Source organism: Myotis myotis, unplaced genomic scaffold (assembly GCF_014108235.1).
Source record: "Myotis myotis isolate mMyoMyo1 unplaced genomic scaffold, mMyoMyo1.p scaffold_m19_p_3, whole genome shotgun sequence".
Taxonomy (NCBI): Eukaryota; Metazoa; Chordata; class Mammalia; order Chiroptera; family Vespertilionidae; genus Myotis; species Myotis myotis.
The window spans coordinates 102,234-119,427 of record NW_023416335.1 but is presented as its reverse complement, the minus strand read 5'-3'; the positions used below and the strand labels follow the sequence as shown (position 1 = coordinate 119,427).

The following is a 17,194-nucleotide window of genomic DNA, read 5'->3' as shown; positions in this document are numbered from 1 at the left end:
TCCTGCACACACGGCGAGGAAGTCAGCGACAGGCGTTAAAGCCAGAAGGACGCTCATCTGTGCCGGGACTCACATAAAAATAAAAGTAGCCGAGGCGGCCCTGGCCAGTTTTCTCAGTGGTTAGAGCGTCCGCCTGCGGACCTAGGGGTTGCGGGTTCCATTCCCCATCAAGGGCACATACCTGGGTTGCAGGTTCGAACCCACGCTTGTGGGAGGCAGCCAATCAATGTGCCCCTCCCACAGCGATGTTTCTCCCTCTCCCCTCGCCCCCCTCCCTTCTACTCTTTCTAAAAATCAACGGAAAATATATCCTCCAGTGGGATTAACAACAACAACAGAAACCCCGCCGGTGTGCTCCGTGGTTGGGCGTCAATCTACGACCCAGGGGGTCAGGGCTCCATGCCCAGTCAGGGCACAGGCCTGGGTTGCGGGCTCGATCCCCAGTGTGGGACTTGCAGGAGGCAGCCGATCCATGATTCTCTCTCAGCACTGATGTTTCTATCTCTCTCTTCTTTCTCTGAAACCAATAAAAGATATATATATTAAAAAAATAAAATGTTAAATAGAGTAGTCAGGTCGTCAGCTACTTTAAGGTCTTAAGTAATCATTTAATTTTTTATTTCAAAATCACTCGATCGCTCATCGTTAAATTAACCTGATGTGATGTTTAGGGATCCCTGTCTCTGTGGATCCGTCTGTCCCTGAGGACGCAGGAGCCCCAGTAGAATTCTGCTGCTGAATTGAGTTGAATCTCCGTGGCGTTGAACGGCTGCCTGGCGTACGCGGAGCCAGTGGCAGCGGCCCGGCGGTGACGGATGCTTCCGGCTTCGATGATGTATTCTCGCTCTGTGTTCACACGCACAGAATGGAGACAATTACCTTTGCCCAGACTGCTCAACTGAATAATTGAATGTTTTTCCTGAATGTGCGAAATGATTTTTTAAATTGTTCATTTGAGTCCGTGGCGGCAAATTAACGCGACCAGACGGTCGTTTCTTATTCTTTCTCTCCCGTGCCCGGCGCCTCCAGTCCTCTCCGCAAGGAGCCTCTTAGGAAGGGCGGCCCCGCGGGGGCGGTCAGCGAGGGCGGCCGAGTGTGAGTGAGCGGAGGAAGGCTCGGCGTCCCACTCGTCTTGGAAGACCCCTGCCCGTGTGGCTTTCGGTCCCCGGGGTGTCTGTGTGCCGCGATTCTTTACTCGGGCTGACGCCTGCGACTTCATCGTTAAATCAAGAAAATCCAAAAACATTCCGTTAACCGGGAGTGGAAAAGTGATTTTTTGTTGTGCTATCAACAGGCCCGTTCCAGGGCACGGGCGGGACCGTGTCACATGTGCACGGGCCCCTGTGAGCAACATGGGAACATGCAGGGTGCGTGTTACATGCCCGTCCGACACCTTCACATACAAGCCCCTCTCGGCTTCCGCATCACAGGGAAGAGGGGGCTGCGGCTGGTGCCTGGACGTCACGCGTGTCTCTAAATCCGTTTCTTTAATTTGTGTCCAACGTCTTCTTCTCAAGCACCTGGTGTCGGTTATTTATTTCTACTAAATCCATGTGTCGGTTTCTCCGTGGGGCCCGTGTGTAAATAGAAACACTTCTCGTGTCCATTCGAGAATTTCCCCTCCACGTCCAGCACCGGGGAGCCCGATCGGCCGGCTCCTGGCCTGGCCCCCCAGCCGGGCACCCGCGGTCACAGCTGAGCGGCCGTCTCCTCCTCCCCTGTCTGTCCGCAGGCGGCCAGAGTGCCGAGGAGGGCAGTGCCGACACCACCACCACCCGGCTGACCCGGAGCAAAGGCAGCCTTGCTTCTCCGAACCCGGAGAATCATGCCTTGACCAGCCCGTGCCCAACCGTGTGCCTGGGGAGGCGGATCCACGTCAGGGGAGAAAGTGTTGTTGTTGTTTTAATACATATTTTTTCATTCAGAGAAGAAGGGAGAAGAGAGAGAGAGAAACATCAATGAGGAGAGAGAATCATGGACGGGCTGCCTCCTGCGCACACACCCCCTCCTGGGGATGGAGCCTGCACCCGGGCGTGTGCCCTGACCGGGAATTGAACCGTGACCTCCTGGTTCATAGGTCGATGCTCAACCACTGAGCCACACCGGCCGGCCTCTCCATTATTGAAATGCTCACCCATCGTAAGCACTTTCAGGTGACACAGGGAACTGGAAGAAAAAACAGTCACCCTGGACCCTGCCTGACAGGTGTAGATAGCTCACCTTCCCCACAAATCTATTCTGTCTTAATCTCTATGTAATTTAGTATTTCCTGCTTTTCTTTAAAACTATATAGATAGATAGATTTCCCATTGATTTTTAGGGAGAGTGGAAGAGAGAGGGAAAGACAGAGAGAAACATCGATTTGAGAGAAGCACATCGATTGGTTGCCTCCTGCATGAGCCCTGACCAGGGCCCGGGCTGGGGAGGAGCCTGCAACCCAGGTATGTGCCCTTGACTGGAATCGAACCCAGGACCCTTTGGTCCTCAGGCCGATGCTCTAGCCCAGGGGTGGGCAAACTTTTTGACTCGAGGGCCACAATGGGTTCTTAAACTGGACCGGAGAGCCGGAACAAAAGCATGGATGGAGTGTTTGTGTGAACTAATATAAATTCAAAGTAAACATCATTACGTAAAAGGGTACGGTCTTTTATTTCAATAGTTTTATTCATTTCAAACTGGCCGGATCCGGCCCGCGGGCCGTAGTTTGCCCACGGCTGCTCTAGCCACTGAGCCGCACCAGCTTGGGCAGAATTTTCCGGCTTTTCAAGGGTCTCATGAAGTGAGCCTTTCCCCGTGATGCTGTGACCGGGTGAGAATCGGGGCGTGACTGCCTCCGTCCCGCGGCCTGAGTCACTGAGCGCGGGCCTTGGTGGGTCTCGGCGTGTGGATCACACTGTGGGAAGTTCCCGTGTCCCGTCTCTGAGCGCGGCACTTCCTGCAATGACCTCGAGTCCCAGGGCCGGACACTGGGAGGGGCTCGCTAGCGGGTCACGGGCAGGGAACACGCGGCCGCCGTGGACTGCCCTCCACCTTTGCTGACCTGGCCTCTCGTGTGTCTTGCAGCCGCCGTCTCCTACGCCAACTACAAGAAGACGCCGCCGCCCGTGCCCCCCCGGACCACCTCCAGGCCCCTCATCTCGGTGACGGCCCAGAGCAGCACCGAGTCCACGCAGGACGCCTACCAGGAGGGCCGCGCCCAGAGGGGTTCCCCGTGGGCCCAGGACGGCCGCGGCCTCTACAACTCCACCGACAGCCTGGACAGCACCAAGGCCCTGAGCCTGGCCCTGGAGACGGCCGCCCAGCGCCACACTGCCGACGGCCCGAGCCCGGGGCGCGGGGACAAGGCCATCCTGGCGTCCAAGGCCGAGGAGTTCCTCCGGGGCCGGCTCACCTCCATCGGCGTCCAGGTAGCCGCTCGCTGCCGCCACGGGAATGGGGGTCACGTAGAGGCAGACATAGCCGGGCCCCGTCTAGTGGAGCCGCGGCCTCAGGGCTGGGACGCCAGGCGGGTCTCGTCCCCATTGGCAGCCGCAGGTGCATGAATACGCCCCCCTCCCCCACCCCGAGGCTCCATCCCTGACCCAGGCCCGCCCTGCTGCCCGAAGGCCTCCTCCCCTCCCCTCCCCTCCCCTTTCTCCCCTCCCTCCCCTCCCTCCCCTTCCCTCCCCTCCCCTTCCCGACCCAGGGCATGGTCTAGGGGCCATCAACTGCTGGGAGAGCAAGGAGTTGGGTTATTTCTTGTTGAAGAAGGAATTTCTTGTCCTGTTCTTGCAAAGCTTGTTATCCTTGCAGCCAGCCCGGGGCGGGGGGGTTGGGGGGGGTTGGGAGCCCCAGACAGAGAGAGGAGGCCTTGGCTCTGACCCGGGCTGGTGCCCACGGCCACTCCCACGTGGGTCGCCCAGGCTCCGGCACCAGACAGGACGCTCCGGGGCTTTTTGTGGCCACGACGAGTGCCACGTCCCGTGGTTTCAGACCACAGAGGGCCCGGCGCCCGCCCAGGATGCAGACCTCAGAGCAGGCGGCCCATCTGCCCCTGACTCTATCCAGGGCATCCATCCCCGTGCATGGGAGGGGCAGGCGCGGGGCAGACACCTAAGCCTGGGTCCCAGCCCGGGGGCTGCAGGGCCGTGGCTGCCCGAAGAGACGCCCTGACCTGTCCCTGTGACCACCCCGCTCACCGTGAGGTGGTAGGAGCAGCCCCGCGCCCTGTGCAGACAGGTTCCGCTCACTCCGTCACTCCCTGTTCGGCCCGAGTCCAGCAGACGTTTTAAAAGTCGGGGCTTCCCTACCGGGGCCGAGGGCATGGAGCTGTGGCCCCAAGAGCGAGGGGCGCGGGCATCCGGGACGGGAACGGCTGGGAGGCCCGCGGCCGGTCCGCAAGCCGGGTCCCCACACTGTGGTTCGTTGTTTTGTTTAGGATTCTGAGTTCCCAGAGCGTCAGCCATACCCAAGGTCGGATGTAAGTACCAGCGCTCACAGCCCCGTCCGCATGAACTTACTTACCTCCTTCCCAGACTCCAGCGACGGCTGTCACCCCAGTCCTGACGCTGAGTGCCAGGCACTGTGCTGGGAGCCCATCCCTGCGGGGACCCCCCCCCCCAGGACCCCACCCCCAACCCTGTGTACGATCTGCTCCAGGTATGAGAACTAAGACCGGCTCGCACAGTCCGGTAACTTCCTGCGGCCACAGCACAGCCCACAGGGTTGTGGGTCACGTTTCAAGAGAAGACTTGTGAGGTCCCCCGTCACAGCAGATTACCCGGCCCCCACTTCCCCACCCCCCCACACACACACATCACCCCAGGAGCTCCTGACGCCTCCTCTCACCCCCGTCCCACCCGCCTCTGCCCCACCCGCTAACACGCAGTCACACAGCCCTCTCCCCAGACGCCTTTCTGGATGCCGCCCCCCCCCACCCCCGACTGTGTGTTCCATGATGGCCGGCTGGGTCTCCCACCTCATGGCCACCTGGCGCCTAGCACAGTGCCTGGCATGTAGCGCGTGCTCGGTCAGTGTTGGATGAGTGAGTGGACAGGGCGTGGACGGGGCGTGGATGGTGAAGATGAGTGTGAAACAGGACACCCGTGTGTACGGGATTCAGTGAGAACAGTGCGCAGTCCGTGTGAGCTCTCGGGGGAGCTACGGGCAGACGGAAGTGCACTCACAGCCACGGAAATGCATTGTCACAGACCCTGGTGTTTGGGTCAAGAAGAGGCCGAGACGGAAATTGATGGGGGTGGGAGCCAAGCAGGGAGCAGAGAAAAGCAACAGGCAGTCGCCAGTGACGGGCTCCCGTGGGGGCTTCGCAGACGCTAGGACGGCTGAGGCGTCCCTGTCCTCAGTGTCCCTCCCCTGAGCAGGGCCACACCCTGCAGAAGCCCAGGCCCTGAGCGAGGCTGTGTACAGTCCTGGCAGCCTCGGTGCCACTCATCGCGGGCTCCTTCTGCTCTGGTCTGCAGGGCTGGGCATGGTGGCTGGGCCGTGGCAGCTGGGCCGTGGCAGGTGGGTGTGGCTCTTGGGCCGTGGCACCTGGCCGTGGCTTCTTGGGCGTGGCAGCTGGGCCGTGGCTGCTGGGCCATGGTGGATGGGTCATGGCAGCACGACTGTGGCTGCTGGGCCATGGCTGCTGGGCTGTGGCTGCTGGGCTGTGGCTGCTGGACCATGGCGGATGGGCTGTGACTGCAGGGCCCTTTCCCTTGTGCAGCCTGGCCGGTGTCTGCCGTTGTCCTGAGCCGCCCTCACTCTCCTCATGACAGTCGGGACATCAACTATTTTCTTTGTGTTTGTTTTTTTTGTTATGTACAACTTTGTTGTTGTAGAGGTTTTACTTGTCCTGTGTGTGTGTGTGTGTGTGTGTGTGTGTGTGTGTGTATGTGTGTGGTTGCGTGTGTGATTCTGTGTGTGCATGTGTCTGTGTGTACACGTGTGTGTGTGTGTGTGTGTGTGTGTGTGTGTGTGTGTGTGTGTGAGAAACTGTCAGAAGGGTTGCCGAAGCCCCGGTCCCGCAGTGGGGCTGAAATCCAGGACCTTCAGGCACCTGCCCAGCCCATCTCTAAGGTGGGACCGGCTCCCTGCGCCCTCCGCAGGTGCGAGCCCGGAAGCCTTCCACCCTTCACGTTGAGACCCCCCCAAAGCCCTGGTCCCTGCTGGGATCCCAGTTGGCCCGTCAACCAGAGCTGAGCCCCCACAGTGCAGTGCGGAGTGGGGAGCACCTCCTGGCCATGGGGGCGTGGGATGGGTCCCTGAGGAGTGTGTGGGGACTGTATCAGAGCCACACCTGCCTGGCTGCGTGCAGGCTGGGCAGGCGGAGCGGAGTGAGTGGGGCTGAGCGCACGGAGCTGCGGCTGAGCTCGGGAGGCTCTGGGCCCGTCCCCCAGAGACCAGGGGCTCAGATGACAGCTCATCAGCCCTGACGTCCTGCAGATCCAGGCCACACACGAGACAGGGCCCGGGCACACGGGCCTGTCCTAACATGCACGCACATATACACATGTGTGGGCACTTGTGTGCACATACATACACAACCATGGACACATGTATGTGTGTGCACACACATGCACATGCACACACTCCCCCCCAAAAAACACTCCTGTTTCTTAAACACATCAGGTTCAGGGTTGTCCTCCCTCCCACTTGCCACCGGCATTCACTCAGGAGCTGCTCTGACCATAGCGGGGGGCGGGGGGGCGCGCTCTGGGTCCCAGGGGCCTGCACAGCCTCTGTGAAGGCGCCCACCGCTCCCCTAGGGGACGGTCCCCACGCATCCGTGAGCCGCACACACAGCCGCATGGCGCTCGCTCAGCACGTGGGGGTTTCACTGACTCACCTTCCTCCTCTGGGTCCAGGACACGGTGGGTCCAGTGGAAATGAAGACAAGCGTGTGTTTCTCAAAACGGAAATGCGTGCGCATCGCACCCGGAATTTCCTCCTGGAAGAGTCCCCCGATTTCCTTCCCGCGTGTGAGGGAAGTTCCTCTCCCTGACGCTGCTGTTTCCATCTGCAGGAAGCTGCCGCTCCTGGGTCTCTGAGACCGGGGGACAGTGAGCTGCCCGGGCCGGGGGTGCTTATCACACGCCCTCCAGCCCTTCCTTGTTCTTCCGAGCGGTCCTCCCTGAACCCAGTGCCCACGTCATGGCCGCCTGGCCGTCTGAGCCCGAGGCCAGAGGTCAGGGGACAGTCTCTGTGGACACATGCGGGCCTGGCTCCATGGCCAGGGCCTCGCGCCGCTCCAGCGAGCCGTCCGTTCCCTCGTTTCCGAGATCAGAGAGAACGGCCCGTGCCTGCGTCCCCCGGGCGTCGCAGGATCCGACCGCCCCGAAAGCGACCCTTTCCCTCTAGAAACAGTAGAATTCGCAGGGAGAAACCGTGCCAACCAGAGAAGAGAAGAAGAACCCTGTGGTTGTGTTTGGCTGCATTCGTACCGTGTGTGTGAGCATCCGTGAATGTGTGTCTGTGGGTCAGTGTCAATCCACGTCGTGTCCTAAGCATCCCGGGTGGTCCAGCCATGGCCACGGCCACTTTGGAGGCACATGCTGTGCCGTGAGTCACCGTCACATCCCACATGTCGGTCTGCGTGCCCCCTGCTGCCCCTGCTGTGCCCGCCGTCCCCACCCCGTGTAAACATGCTGCGGTGACTGCCTCCCACAGGCAGGACGCACGGCCGTTCCTTCAGACAGAGCCCTACACATGGGCGAAGGGAGGCACGCCCGCTGGGCACTTAGGATGCAGGCAGAGCGCCGCCCGGTACGGAAACCGCTGGACGCATCCCTGTGGACTATAGTTGGTGACTATAGCCACCAACATTGCGCCCTGTTAGCCTCTGACCGGCCCCACAGGCCGGGAATGTACTCACGGGAGCTGTGTGCACGCCACACGCAGACGTGTGCTCACAGCAGTAGCTGGGTAACCGGAGGTCACCCTCATCCCTGCACGGAAGATGAGTGAGCAAATGGGTTCTGCTCACGAAACGCCGTCCCACGCAGCGACGGGGCAGGCAGCGGCGTTCCCCCGGGGCCGGGACAGCATCCCGCGTGCCCCGGCTTTCCCCGCGATCCCCTCGTGTGCGGCAACATCGGACACAATCTCCACAGCCAGCAAGAACAAGGACAGATGCCTTAAAGCCACGGCCGCCTGACACAGCAGGTGGGGTTCCCCCCGGGACCCGCCTCCTCCCAGCAGCTTCCCCTTACAGCCCTCAGGGCACGCTGCCAGCCCGGCGTGACTCCCAGGCCTGTTTTCAGAATTACACCAACAAAATCGGGGTGTGCCCGACCGTCCCCCGGGTCCAGGCACCAGCGGGTGCCCAGGGTTGAGTCTGGCAGGAGCAGGTCTGTGCAGAGCGCGGCTCTGTGATGGGAGAGATCCGCTGTCAGCCCTCACTCCGCCCCGCAAGCTGGGCACCTCCCGGCCAGTTACTCACCGTCTCTGATTCCCCAGCCGGTCAGCGCGGCGAGACACGAAGGCAGGTGCCATGTGGACCGCGTGTTTGTTCCGCGCTGAGCGCAGTGCCTGGCGCCTGGCGAGCATGAAGTCAGTGCCCGCTGCTGGTGCCGTCACCTCTGTGAGCCACCGGTGAGCGGCCCCCACCCCTGCCGAGGCCGCGGCTCCGCCTTCAAACAACCACAGATCACGTTCACGCTTGTTGCGTCGCGGCCCCTTTGCCCGCGTGGCTCACGGGCGGGTGTCACCGGTCTGTGCACAGGGCAGCGATGGCCGACATTTCTAAGAAAAGACGTGTTTCACAGCTTCGTTCTCACATTTCGGATTGAGATCGAAGTCCCGTTGGTTGGCCTGGTCATGTTTCTTGTGAAAAGGGGACCATATTCACAACTAAACTAACCTTTGGTTCCGCAGCCCTTTCCCGCTGATGTGGGTGGCAGCTCTGTTTTCACGGGAATCCCCGCGTGTGGGTGTCACGCTGCCGACGGCGCTGTGTGGGTTTGGGGAGACGTTTTGGGCAACGCGGCCGCCAGAAGGACCCCGCGTGGAGGCAGGTCTCTGTCCTGTGCTGGCGTCACCCTGCGGGCGCGGCCCTCCTGGCGCCCGTGGCGGCTGCGTGGCGGAGGCAGCGCCTGCCCGTGTCCCCTGCCCCGGCCTGACCCCTCCGTGTGTGTGGATGTGGATGCAGACGCCCGTCCGGCTCCAGTGACTCGCCCCCTTGTCGTTCGCTCTCTGGTCCGCGCTGTGCTTGCTTCCTCCCCCGGAGGGTGTGGGAGAGCCGGGAGGCCCGGTGGTAGCAAGCCCAGCAGAGCCGGGCGCGAGCGGTTGTGTGGGATCCGGTGAAACTCGGCGGCACACAGTCACCGATGAGTGCGTGGCCCTCTGTGGTTCTCCCGGCCGCGTGCATCTCTGCGTTAATTACACAAACGCGTAATCAGTTACAGCCAGTGAGCACGCACAGGGACCGTCCCCGCCCAGGTCCCGCGTCCCTGCTCTGAATGCCATGTTTTGTGTTGAATTAGGTGGAGACCGCCACGGACTCGGACACGGAGAGCCGCGGCCTGCGCGAGTACCACTCGGTCGGCGTGCAGGTGGAGGACGAGAAGAGGTAACGCAGCCCCTCGCGGACGCGGCGTGGCCGGGCCTGAGCTGCGGGTTAGGGGCCTGGTGGCCGGCTTCTCGGTCAGGCCGACCAGCGGTCATTCGTGCCGTTGGTGGCAACAGGGCCATCCATCCGTCCTGCCAGCCCGCCATCCGGGCGTGAGCCAGCGTCCGCGGGGCTGTTTCTGCGGGAGGCGGGAACGACCCTCCGGAGCCGTCTGGTATCTGCGCGAGCGGACAGGCCGACTCGCGGGGACGCGTCCTCTGTCCAAGGAGCTGCCTCCAGCAGCAGCGGGCAGAGCGTCCCTCACACGCCTGTTACTGTTTTTTAATTCAGTTTTTTAATTCAGTTTTTTAACATATGTTTTTATTGATTTCAGAGAGAGAGGAAGGGAGACAAAGAGAGAGAGAGATGTGGAAACATCAGTGATGAGAGAGAATCATTGATCGGCTGCCTCCTGCACGCCCCCCCCCCCCCCCACTGGGGATCGAGTCCACAACCCGGGCATGTGATGTGCCCTGATTGGGAATCTAACCTGACCACCTGGTTCATAGGTCGATGCTCAACCACTGAGCAACACTGGCCAGGCACTCCGGTGTTATTTTTTGTTATTTTGTTGTTGTTGCTGTTGTTAATCCTCACCTGAGGATGTTTTTCCATTGATTTTAGGGAGAGTGGGAAAGAGAAGGAAAGGCAGAGAGAAACATCGATGTGAGAGAAACACATTGATTGGTTGCCTCCCTCATGAGCCCCAACCAGGGTCCCAGCTGGGGAGGAGCCTACAACCAAGGTACATGCCCTTGACCGGAATCAAACCCGGGACCCTTTGATCCACAGGCTGATGCTCTAGCCACTGAGCCACACTGGCGGGGTCTGGTGTTATTTTTGAAACAAGACCAGGGTCGTCATTTTGTTTTATATTTAGAATAGTATAATCTTGTAAATCTTATAAAACCATTTTAATCATCATTGCACCTTGAGCTTCAGTCTGCATCTCACTGGTAAACTGCGTGCCTGTCGCACATAGTAGGGTGTTTTAGAACCCAACCTATAAAGGTTTCTTTGACGGAAAAGTCATTCAGGCCACAAAGTAATGGCCTCCCAGGCTCCCAGGAGGCCTCTGGTACCTGGGCGTCGTCTGCCCCAGGGGACCCGCCCGCTGCCTCCGTCCCCACCAGCAGCTGCAGGTCCTCACGTCTTTGCCTTGAGCTCAGTAAGTGGCACAGTCACTCCCGGCTGCGGTCCCAGCTGTGCCGCCTGCGGTCCCGAGGGTGGGGAGCCAGATGTGTAGCTGGGGTGCAGTGTGCAGGAGACGCACACAGCTCTCGCCCACAACATCTGGGCTCCGGTTCGGAACCTGGTCCTGCCGTCAACCCCCACGGGCTGTGGAGCTGGTGACGCCCCAGCTGCGGTCAGACCCGCCTGCGTGACTGTGTGTGAGGGACTCAGAGGGCAGGAGGCTTGGCGGCCGGCGGGAGAGGACGCCTGTGCCCTGACACATGACAGGGCGAGACCAGGCGTGGCCACAGCTCAGCAGGCCACAGGCGTCCCCACACGGGATACGCAGCTGGGGGCTGTGTGGGCTTGTGCATACCGGGCCCAGGGGGCGGCTCCCCAGTGCAGGGCCCTCCTGGTGCCGGAAGAGACTCACATCCCTGGGCATTGTCTGGACCGGGGGCGGGGAACCTTTGTCCTGCGAGGGCCATGTGGATGCTTATAACATCTCTCCGGGCCACACAAAATTATCCACCTAAAGACGAGCCTGCTCTGTCCGGTCGAACATGTAACCAGCTCGCCGCTGAGGCCTCGGCAGGGCCAGACCAAAGGACCTGTGGGCCTTACACGGCCCGCGGGCCGGGCGTTCCCCACCCTGCAGAGCAGACACTGAGACGCAGGGAGGTGTCTGAGGTCCATGTCAGCAAAGCCGGATGGGCTTGGATGGAAGAGCACCCAGCAGGGAGCACAGGCATGGGCCAGGGTGTGTGCTCGGCCTGCCTCAGAGGCCTCCCGTCTCTCCCCTCCCTCCTCCCTCCCTCCTGGGCAGGCACGGGCGCTTCAAGCGGTCCAACAGCGTGACGGCGGCCGTGCAGGCGGACCTGGAGCTGGAGGGCTTCCCGGGGCAGGTGACCATGGAGGACAAGGGCCTGCAGTTCGGCAACTCCTTCCAGCGGCACTCGGAGCCCAGCACGCCCACGCAGTACGGGGCCTTGCGGACCGTGCGCACGCAGGGCCTCTTCAGCTACCGGGAGGACTACCGGGCGCCCGTGGACACGGCGCCCCTGCCCCCGCCCGAGCCCTGGCTGGAGTCGTCCCTGGACGCAGCCGAGAGCGGGCGGGTGTCGCCCTGCCGCAGGGACGGCTCCTGGTTCCTGAAGCTGCTGCACACGGAGACGCAGAGGATGGAGGGCTGGTGCAAGGAGATGGAGCGGGAGGCCGAGGACAACGACCTGGCCGAGGAAAGTAAGCGCCCGGGTGGCGGGTGGCGGGCTCCTTGGGCGGCGGGCTGACCCTGCGGGGGGCGGGCTGACCCTGCGGGCGGCGGGCTGACCCTGCGGGCGGCGGGCTGACCCTGCGGGCAGCGGGCTCCTTGGGCGGCGGGCTGACCCTGCGGGCAGCGGGCTCCTTGGGCGGCGGGCTGACCCTGCGGGCGGCGGGCTGACCCTGCGGGCGGCGGGCTGACCCTGCGGGCGGCGGGCTGACTCTGCGGGCAGCGGGCTCCTCGGGCGGCCAGGCCAGGGCGGGAGGGTGATCCCCTGACGTGTGTGTAATTGGGAGTAACTGGGCTTCCTCGTCGCCCACCAGTCCAAGGGAGCGACTGGTCAGTGGACAGGGAGTGTGGCTGGAACATCGAAGGCCCGAGTTCTGCGTGGTCAGGTACCACGGCCGGTGGTGCGTCCTCGGTCCCACAGCCACGGGCTGGGCAGCAGCTGGGCCGGGGGCCTTCCCACCATTTCTAGTTCTTTGCTGTCCTGGGTTTGTAGGAAATAGCTTCGGCTTCATGACCAGTGGAAGTCAGCGCTGAGCCTGGCCGGTTTGGCTCAGGGGTTAGGGCATCCGCCCGGGCACCGACGTGTCACAGCGCGGGTTCGATTCCGGTCGAGGGCACGTACCTCGGTTGCAGGCTCGATCCCCGGCCCAGTCAGGGCGCACGCGGGAGGCGACCAGTCGATGTGTCCCTCTCACACCGATGTTCTCTCTGTCTTTTCCCTTCCCTTCCACTCTCTCTGAAAAAACAAGGGGAAATGCCCTCGGTGGGAACTAGCAGTGTGAGTGAGTGAGGAGCTGCGGCCTGGGTACGGGAGTCGGAGGATTGTTCTCCTTCGGGAAGGGGGCGGGGAGTGCGTTTCCGCTGCCCCGCAGCTGTGTCCCCCGGACAAGACGTGTAGCGCCGACCTGAGCCTCCGGGATCTCTGGACCCGGGTGTTCACGTAAACCTCCCCAGAGACCGCTGAGTGCGTGGCACGGGGCAGTCACCGTCGGGGACCGTAGGTCGGCACGTGGGCGGGAAGCGGCCGCGGCCACCTGGAGGCGTCGGCCAGGGCAGAGCTGTTCACAGCGAGTGGGGGTCCTGTGAGCGGTACGAGGGGAGAGGTATTCCCGGCTACTCACGCCTCCCAAAAGCGTCGCCCCCGCTCCCCCGCGCGTCCCCCTGCCCTCGGGGAGGGCTGCCGTGGCCTGTGTCCTCGAGTGCAGCACCTGCTGCGTAACCTCCATCTTCATGGGCCTCCCCAGCGCCAGTCAGTCACTCAGTGGGATTGGCCGTGACCCTTGGACACGGGACAGAGGGGAGACCGCCTGCTAGCTTGGCTAGCTTTCGGGGTTTTCATAAGTTCTTGTTTGTTTTTTAAAGAATGATTTTTAAAAGTACGTTTTTACTCATTTCAGAAAGGAAGGGAGGGAGGGAGGGAGGGAGAGAGAGAGAGAGAGAGAGAGAGAGAGAGAGAGAGAGAGAGGAAGGGAGAGAAACATCAATGATGAGAGAGAATCCTTGATGGGCTGCCTCCTGCACGCCCCACACTGGGGATGGAGCCCACAACCCGGGCACGCGCCCTGACCGGAATCGAACGTGACCTCCTGGGTCACAGGTCGATGCCCAGCCCCTGAGCCCCGCCGCCGGGCAGGGTTTCCTGCATTTCTGAAGCTGCGCTGCTCTCCTGTCTTCTGGCGTCAGGTGCCTCTCTGCGCGCTTAGTCTTCAGGCTCAGAATTTCTCTGAAAGAGGCGAGGCAGCCTTCGATTCTAGCCTTAATTTTAGGAAGATACGCGGTTCTTGGTCATGGGACTTTCAGGAAGTGAAGATGAAACGAAATGGCCTGTGAAACCAGACTCGAGGCCTGGCTCTTAAAACCTGCATTCCACGGGACAGTTTTTCCCAAACGCAATTTTACACTCAGGCTCCCTGGGCTGTTGGGGACGTAGACTCACTCGTCCTCTGTGGTTCCGAACGGCGGTGCTGGGCGAATGCTGGTGCGGGGGCGGCGTGGGGCGCAGGCTCCCGTGTGCCTGAAAGGCGGGTACGCTACCGAGCAAACGTCACTACACAAGGGTGGGGACTTTCGTGTTAATCATGTTAAACCGAGTGGGAAAAGGACATAAAGTGACCGCCCCACATGGAACGTTTCTGGTATAAAAGGATTTGTTCCAAAGCTGCAGTCATGTTGTTAATCCCCATATGAGGATATTTTTTCCCCATTGCTTTTCAGGGAGAGAGAGAGAGAGAGAGAGAGAGAGAGAGAGAGAGAGAGATTGAGATTGAAGCAAGCAAGACTGGTTGCCTCCCGCACTCACCCTGACCAAAGGCAGGGAGCAAACCCACAACCCAGGTATGTGCCCTGGACCAGGAATCGAACCCGCGACCCTTGGGTGCTTGGGCCGATGCTGTAACCACTGAGCCACGCCATTCAGGGCAAAGCCATAGATCCTATTTGAGATCCATGAAGAGAGAACTCCCCCCACTCCCCGAGGAACTTCACGGGGGTCTCGCCAAAGGGGCTGGAAGTTCTCTTGCCCCAAAACAACTCTGCCCCGAGGAGTCAATGACCTAAGTGACCACAGACGCCAGAGCTGAGGGGGCTGCAGTGCTGTGGTCACCAAGGGGCTCACTGGTCACACTCACACGGAGCTGAGGTCTCTCCCACCTTGTGGAGCAGCGTGGCCAGCTCTGTGTGGGGCGTGGCCAGCTCTGTGTGGGGCGGGGCCAGCTCTGTATGGGGCGGGGCCAGCTCTGTATGGAGCGGGGCCAGATCTCTGTGGGCAGGGCCGTTTTGTGTGAGGACAGGGCAGCTCTGCATGGGGGTGGGGCCAGCTCTGTGTGGGGCGTGGCCAGCTCTATATGGAGCGGGGCCAGATCTCTGTGGGCAGGGCCGTTTTGTGTGAGGACAGGGCAGCTCTGCATGGGGGTGGGGCCAGCTCTGTGGGGGACGGGGCAGCTATGTGCGAGGGTGTAGCCATCTCTGTGGGGGGCGTGACCAGCTCTGGGGGACAGGGCAGCTATGTGTGAGGGCGTAGACATCTCTGTGGGGGGCGGGCCCCCTTGCAGGCTGTGCCTTGGCCATCGGGAGAGTGGAGGACAGACAGCTGAGTGCGTGGGCCTCGAGCTAAGTGTGGGGTGCGAGCAGGGCTGGGGCCTGTGTCTGCAGTTTGCCCGACGTCCCGGAGCAGGGACATGGATCTGAGCTGGCCAGTGCCGTGTGCACAGTGGCCACTGCAGCCTGGGGGTCAGCGCCGCCTCCTGACTCCTGACGGGGACACACCTCTTCCCAGGGGCCGTGGGGCGGCCGGAGCACGAACACCTGGTGCGCGTCCGCTCAGGTCTCCGAGGAGCTGCAGGGAGGCAGGGTCCCCACACCTGCTCGGTGACGTCCGACACCCAGGAGCCCCAGAGCAGACGGGTCATAAATAGCCAGACGCTCCCGTCACACCGTCTGCAGAGCCCACAAAACCCACTTCAGATCGGAGAGGAAAGGGTGGTGTGAATGTTGTCCTGAAACCTCAGGGCGCATTTATTTATTTTTACTTTTTTAATCCTCCCTGAGGCTATTTTTCCAGTGAGTTTTAGGGAGAGTGGAAGAGAGAGGGAAAGACAGAGAGAAACATGGATGTGAGAGAAACACACCGATGGGCCGCCTCCTGCACACGCCCGACCAGGGCCCTGGCCAGAGAGGAGCCTGCAACTGAGGTATGTGCCCTTGACCGGAATCGAACCCGGGACCCTTCAGTTCGCAGGCCGACGCTCTATCCACTGAGCCAAGCCGGCTATGGCTTCAGGGCGCATTTAGACAGAAGCGGGGATGGTGGGAGCCGTGTGAGCAGTAAACTGAAGGAGCCACTACGGCAGCCACTTCTGCACACGCCCAGGCCAGGCGGGACCGGGTCCTGCACATTCGCATCTAACCAGCGTCCGGGCTGGTCCGCAGCTCGGAAGGGAACCGTCTCGGCGTTGCCGACAACATCGGGGAAGCATCGGGGGAAGAATCAATAGAACTTTCACTGCAAATTCTCGGCGATGACAGAGCCGGGGACACCGGTTCAGAGAGTCGTTCCCACCGTGCGCTGCCCGGCCTGGCCACCCTCCTGGAGGCCACCACCTCCCCGGCAGCCTCGGCCGCTCCCCATGACCACTGCGCCCACTGACGCAGCTCCCACGCCGCCCGGCCACAGTGTGGAGCTGGCGATGATGCAGGGAAGTGCTGTGCGGGGACCCCTCCGTGCTGTGCGGGGACCCCTCTGCGGACTGCTAGGGGTGGAACCGTCCACTTGTATAAAACTGACCGCCTTTCTAGCTGCCGCTGAGGAAGCAGACTCCATAGGGCGTGCGTTGACGTGTGCCTTCTCTCTGTTCCTGCAGCAGCAACTAGATTAAAGCAAGTTGCTCCCAATGTTTTCGTCAGCCGGGCAGGCGACAGGGGTTTGCAGGGGGAAGTCAGTCCTTTACACCAAAGCTAGTCCCTGCCTGGCCTGGGAGACCGGAGCTGGGGGGCTGTTCCGTCAGGGGTTAAGGTGTGACCAAGCCCGGCCGGTGCGGCTCAGTGGTTGAGCGTCGACCTATGAACCAGGAGGTCATTTCCCATCAGGGCCCAGGCCCGGGTTGCAGAATGCAGCCCCTCCCGGGATCCCTGCAGCCCCCCTCCTGCCTGCACCAGAATCCTGACCGATCGACCGAGCACCTCCCTCACCACCCCCACCCGTGCCGGGCTCTGCTTCCTGCCCTACCCACGGCCACGGCTGCCCGGGCACCCCAGTCCTGCAGACCGCACAGGGAGGTGGGCAGGTCTGTGCCCCGTTCCTGGTCAGGGCGTTGGTGAGCGCTGCAGGGTGGCGTGTTGCAGTAACTGGTGACTCGCTGGCCCCCGAAGTGTGTCCGCTGTGGGGGGGCTGCACAGTGGGGACAGCCGGGAGCCAGCGTGGCCTCCGTGTCACGATCCCCCGCGTGACCTTCCTCGTGGCTCCGCCCCACGGACGAGCTGGCCCTCACAGCCCGGCTCTAACGACTAGCCCGTCGCCTGTGGAGGTGGTTTAGTGGCGTCAGGGGGAATAGCGGTGTCCCCGTGGCTGCCTCACGGTTAGCACGCTCACAGCGCGCTCGCGGCGGGGAGGCGGGAGGAAGCACGCTCCTGCCCTGTGCGCCCGGCCTCTTCCGCTCCGAGCATCGCCT

At 61.9% G+C, this 17,194-nt stretch overlaps 1 protein-coding gene across 1 annotated transcript in view; it reads left to right on the top strand.

Moving 5' to 3' along the window:
* DLGAP2 (DLG associated protein 2) overlaps window positions 1-17,194 on the top strand; it is a 110,966-nt gene that overhangs the window by 84,193 nt on the left and 9,579 nt on the right. The window contains exons 7-10 of the mRNA XM_036301650.1: window positions 3,064-3,407; window positions 4,418-4,459; window positions 9,462-9,547; window positions 11,586-12,001. Of these exons, the coding sequence (XP_036157543.1) occupies window positions 3,064-3,407; window positions 4,418-4,459; window positions 9,462-9,547; window positions 11,586-12,001 (888 nt within the window). The remainder of the gene's footprint in view (window positions 1-3,063; window positions 3,408-4,417; window positions 4,460-9,461; window positions 9,548-11,585; window positions 12,002-17,194) is intronic.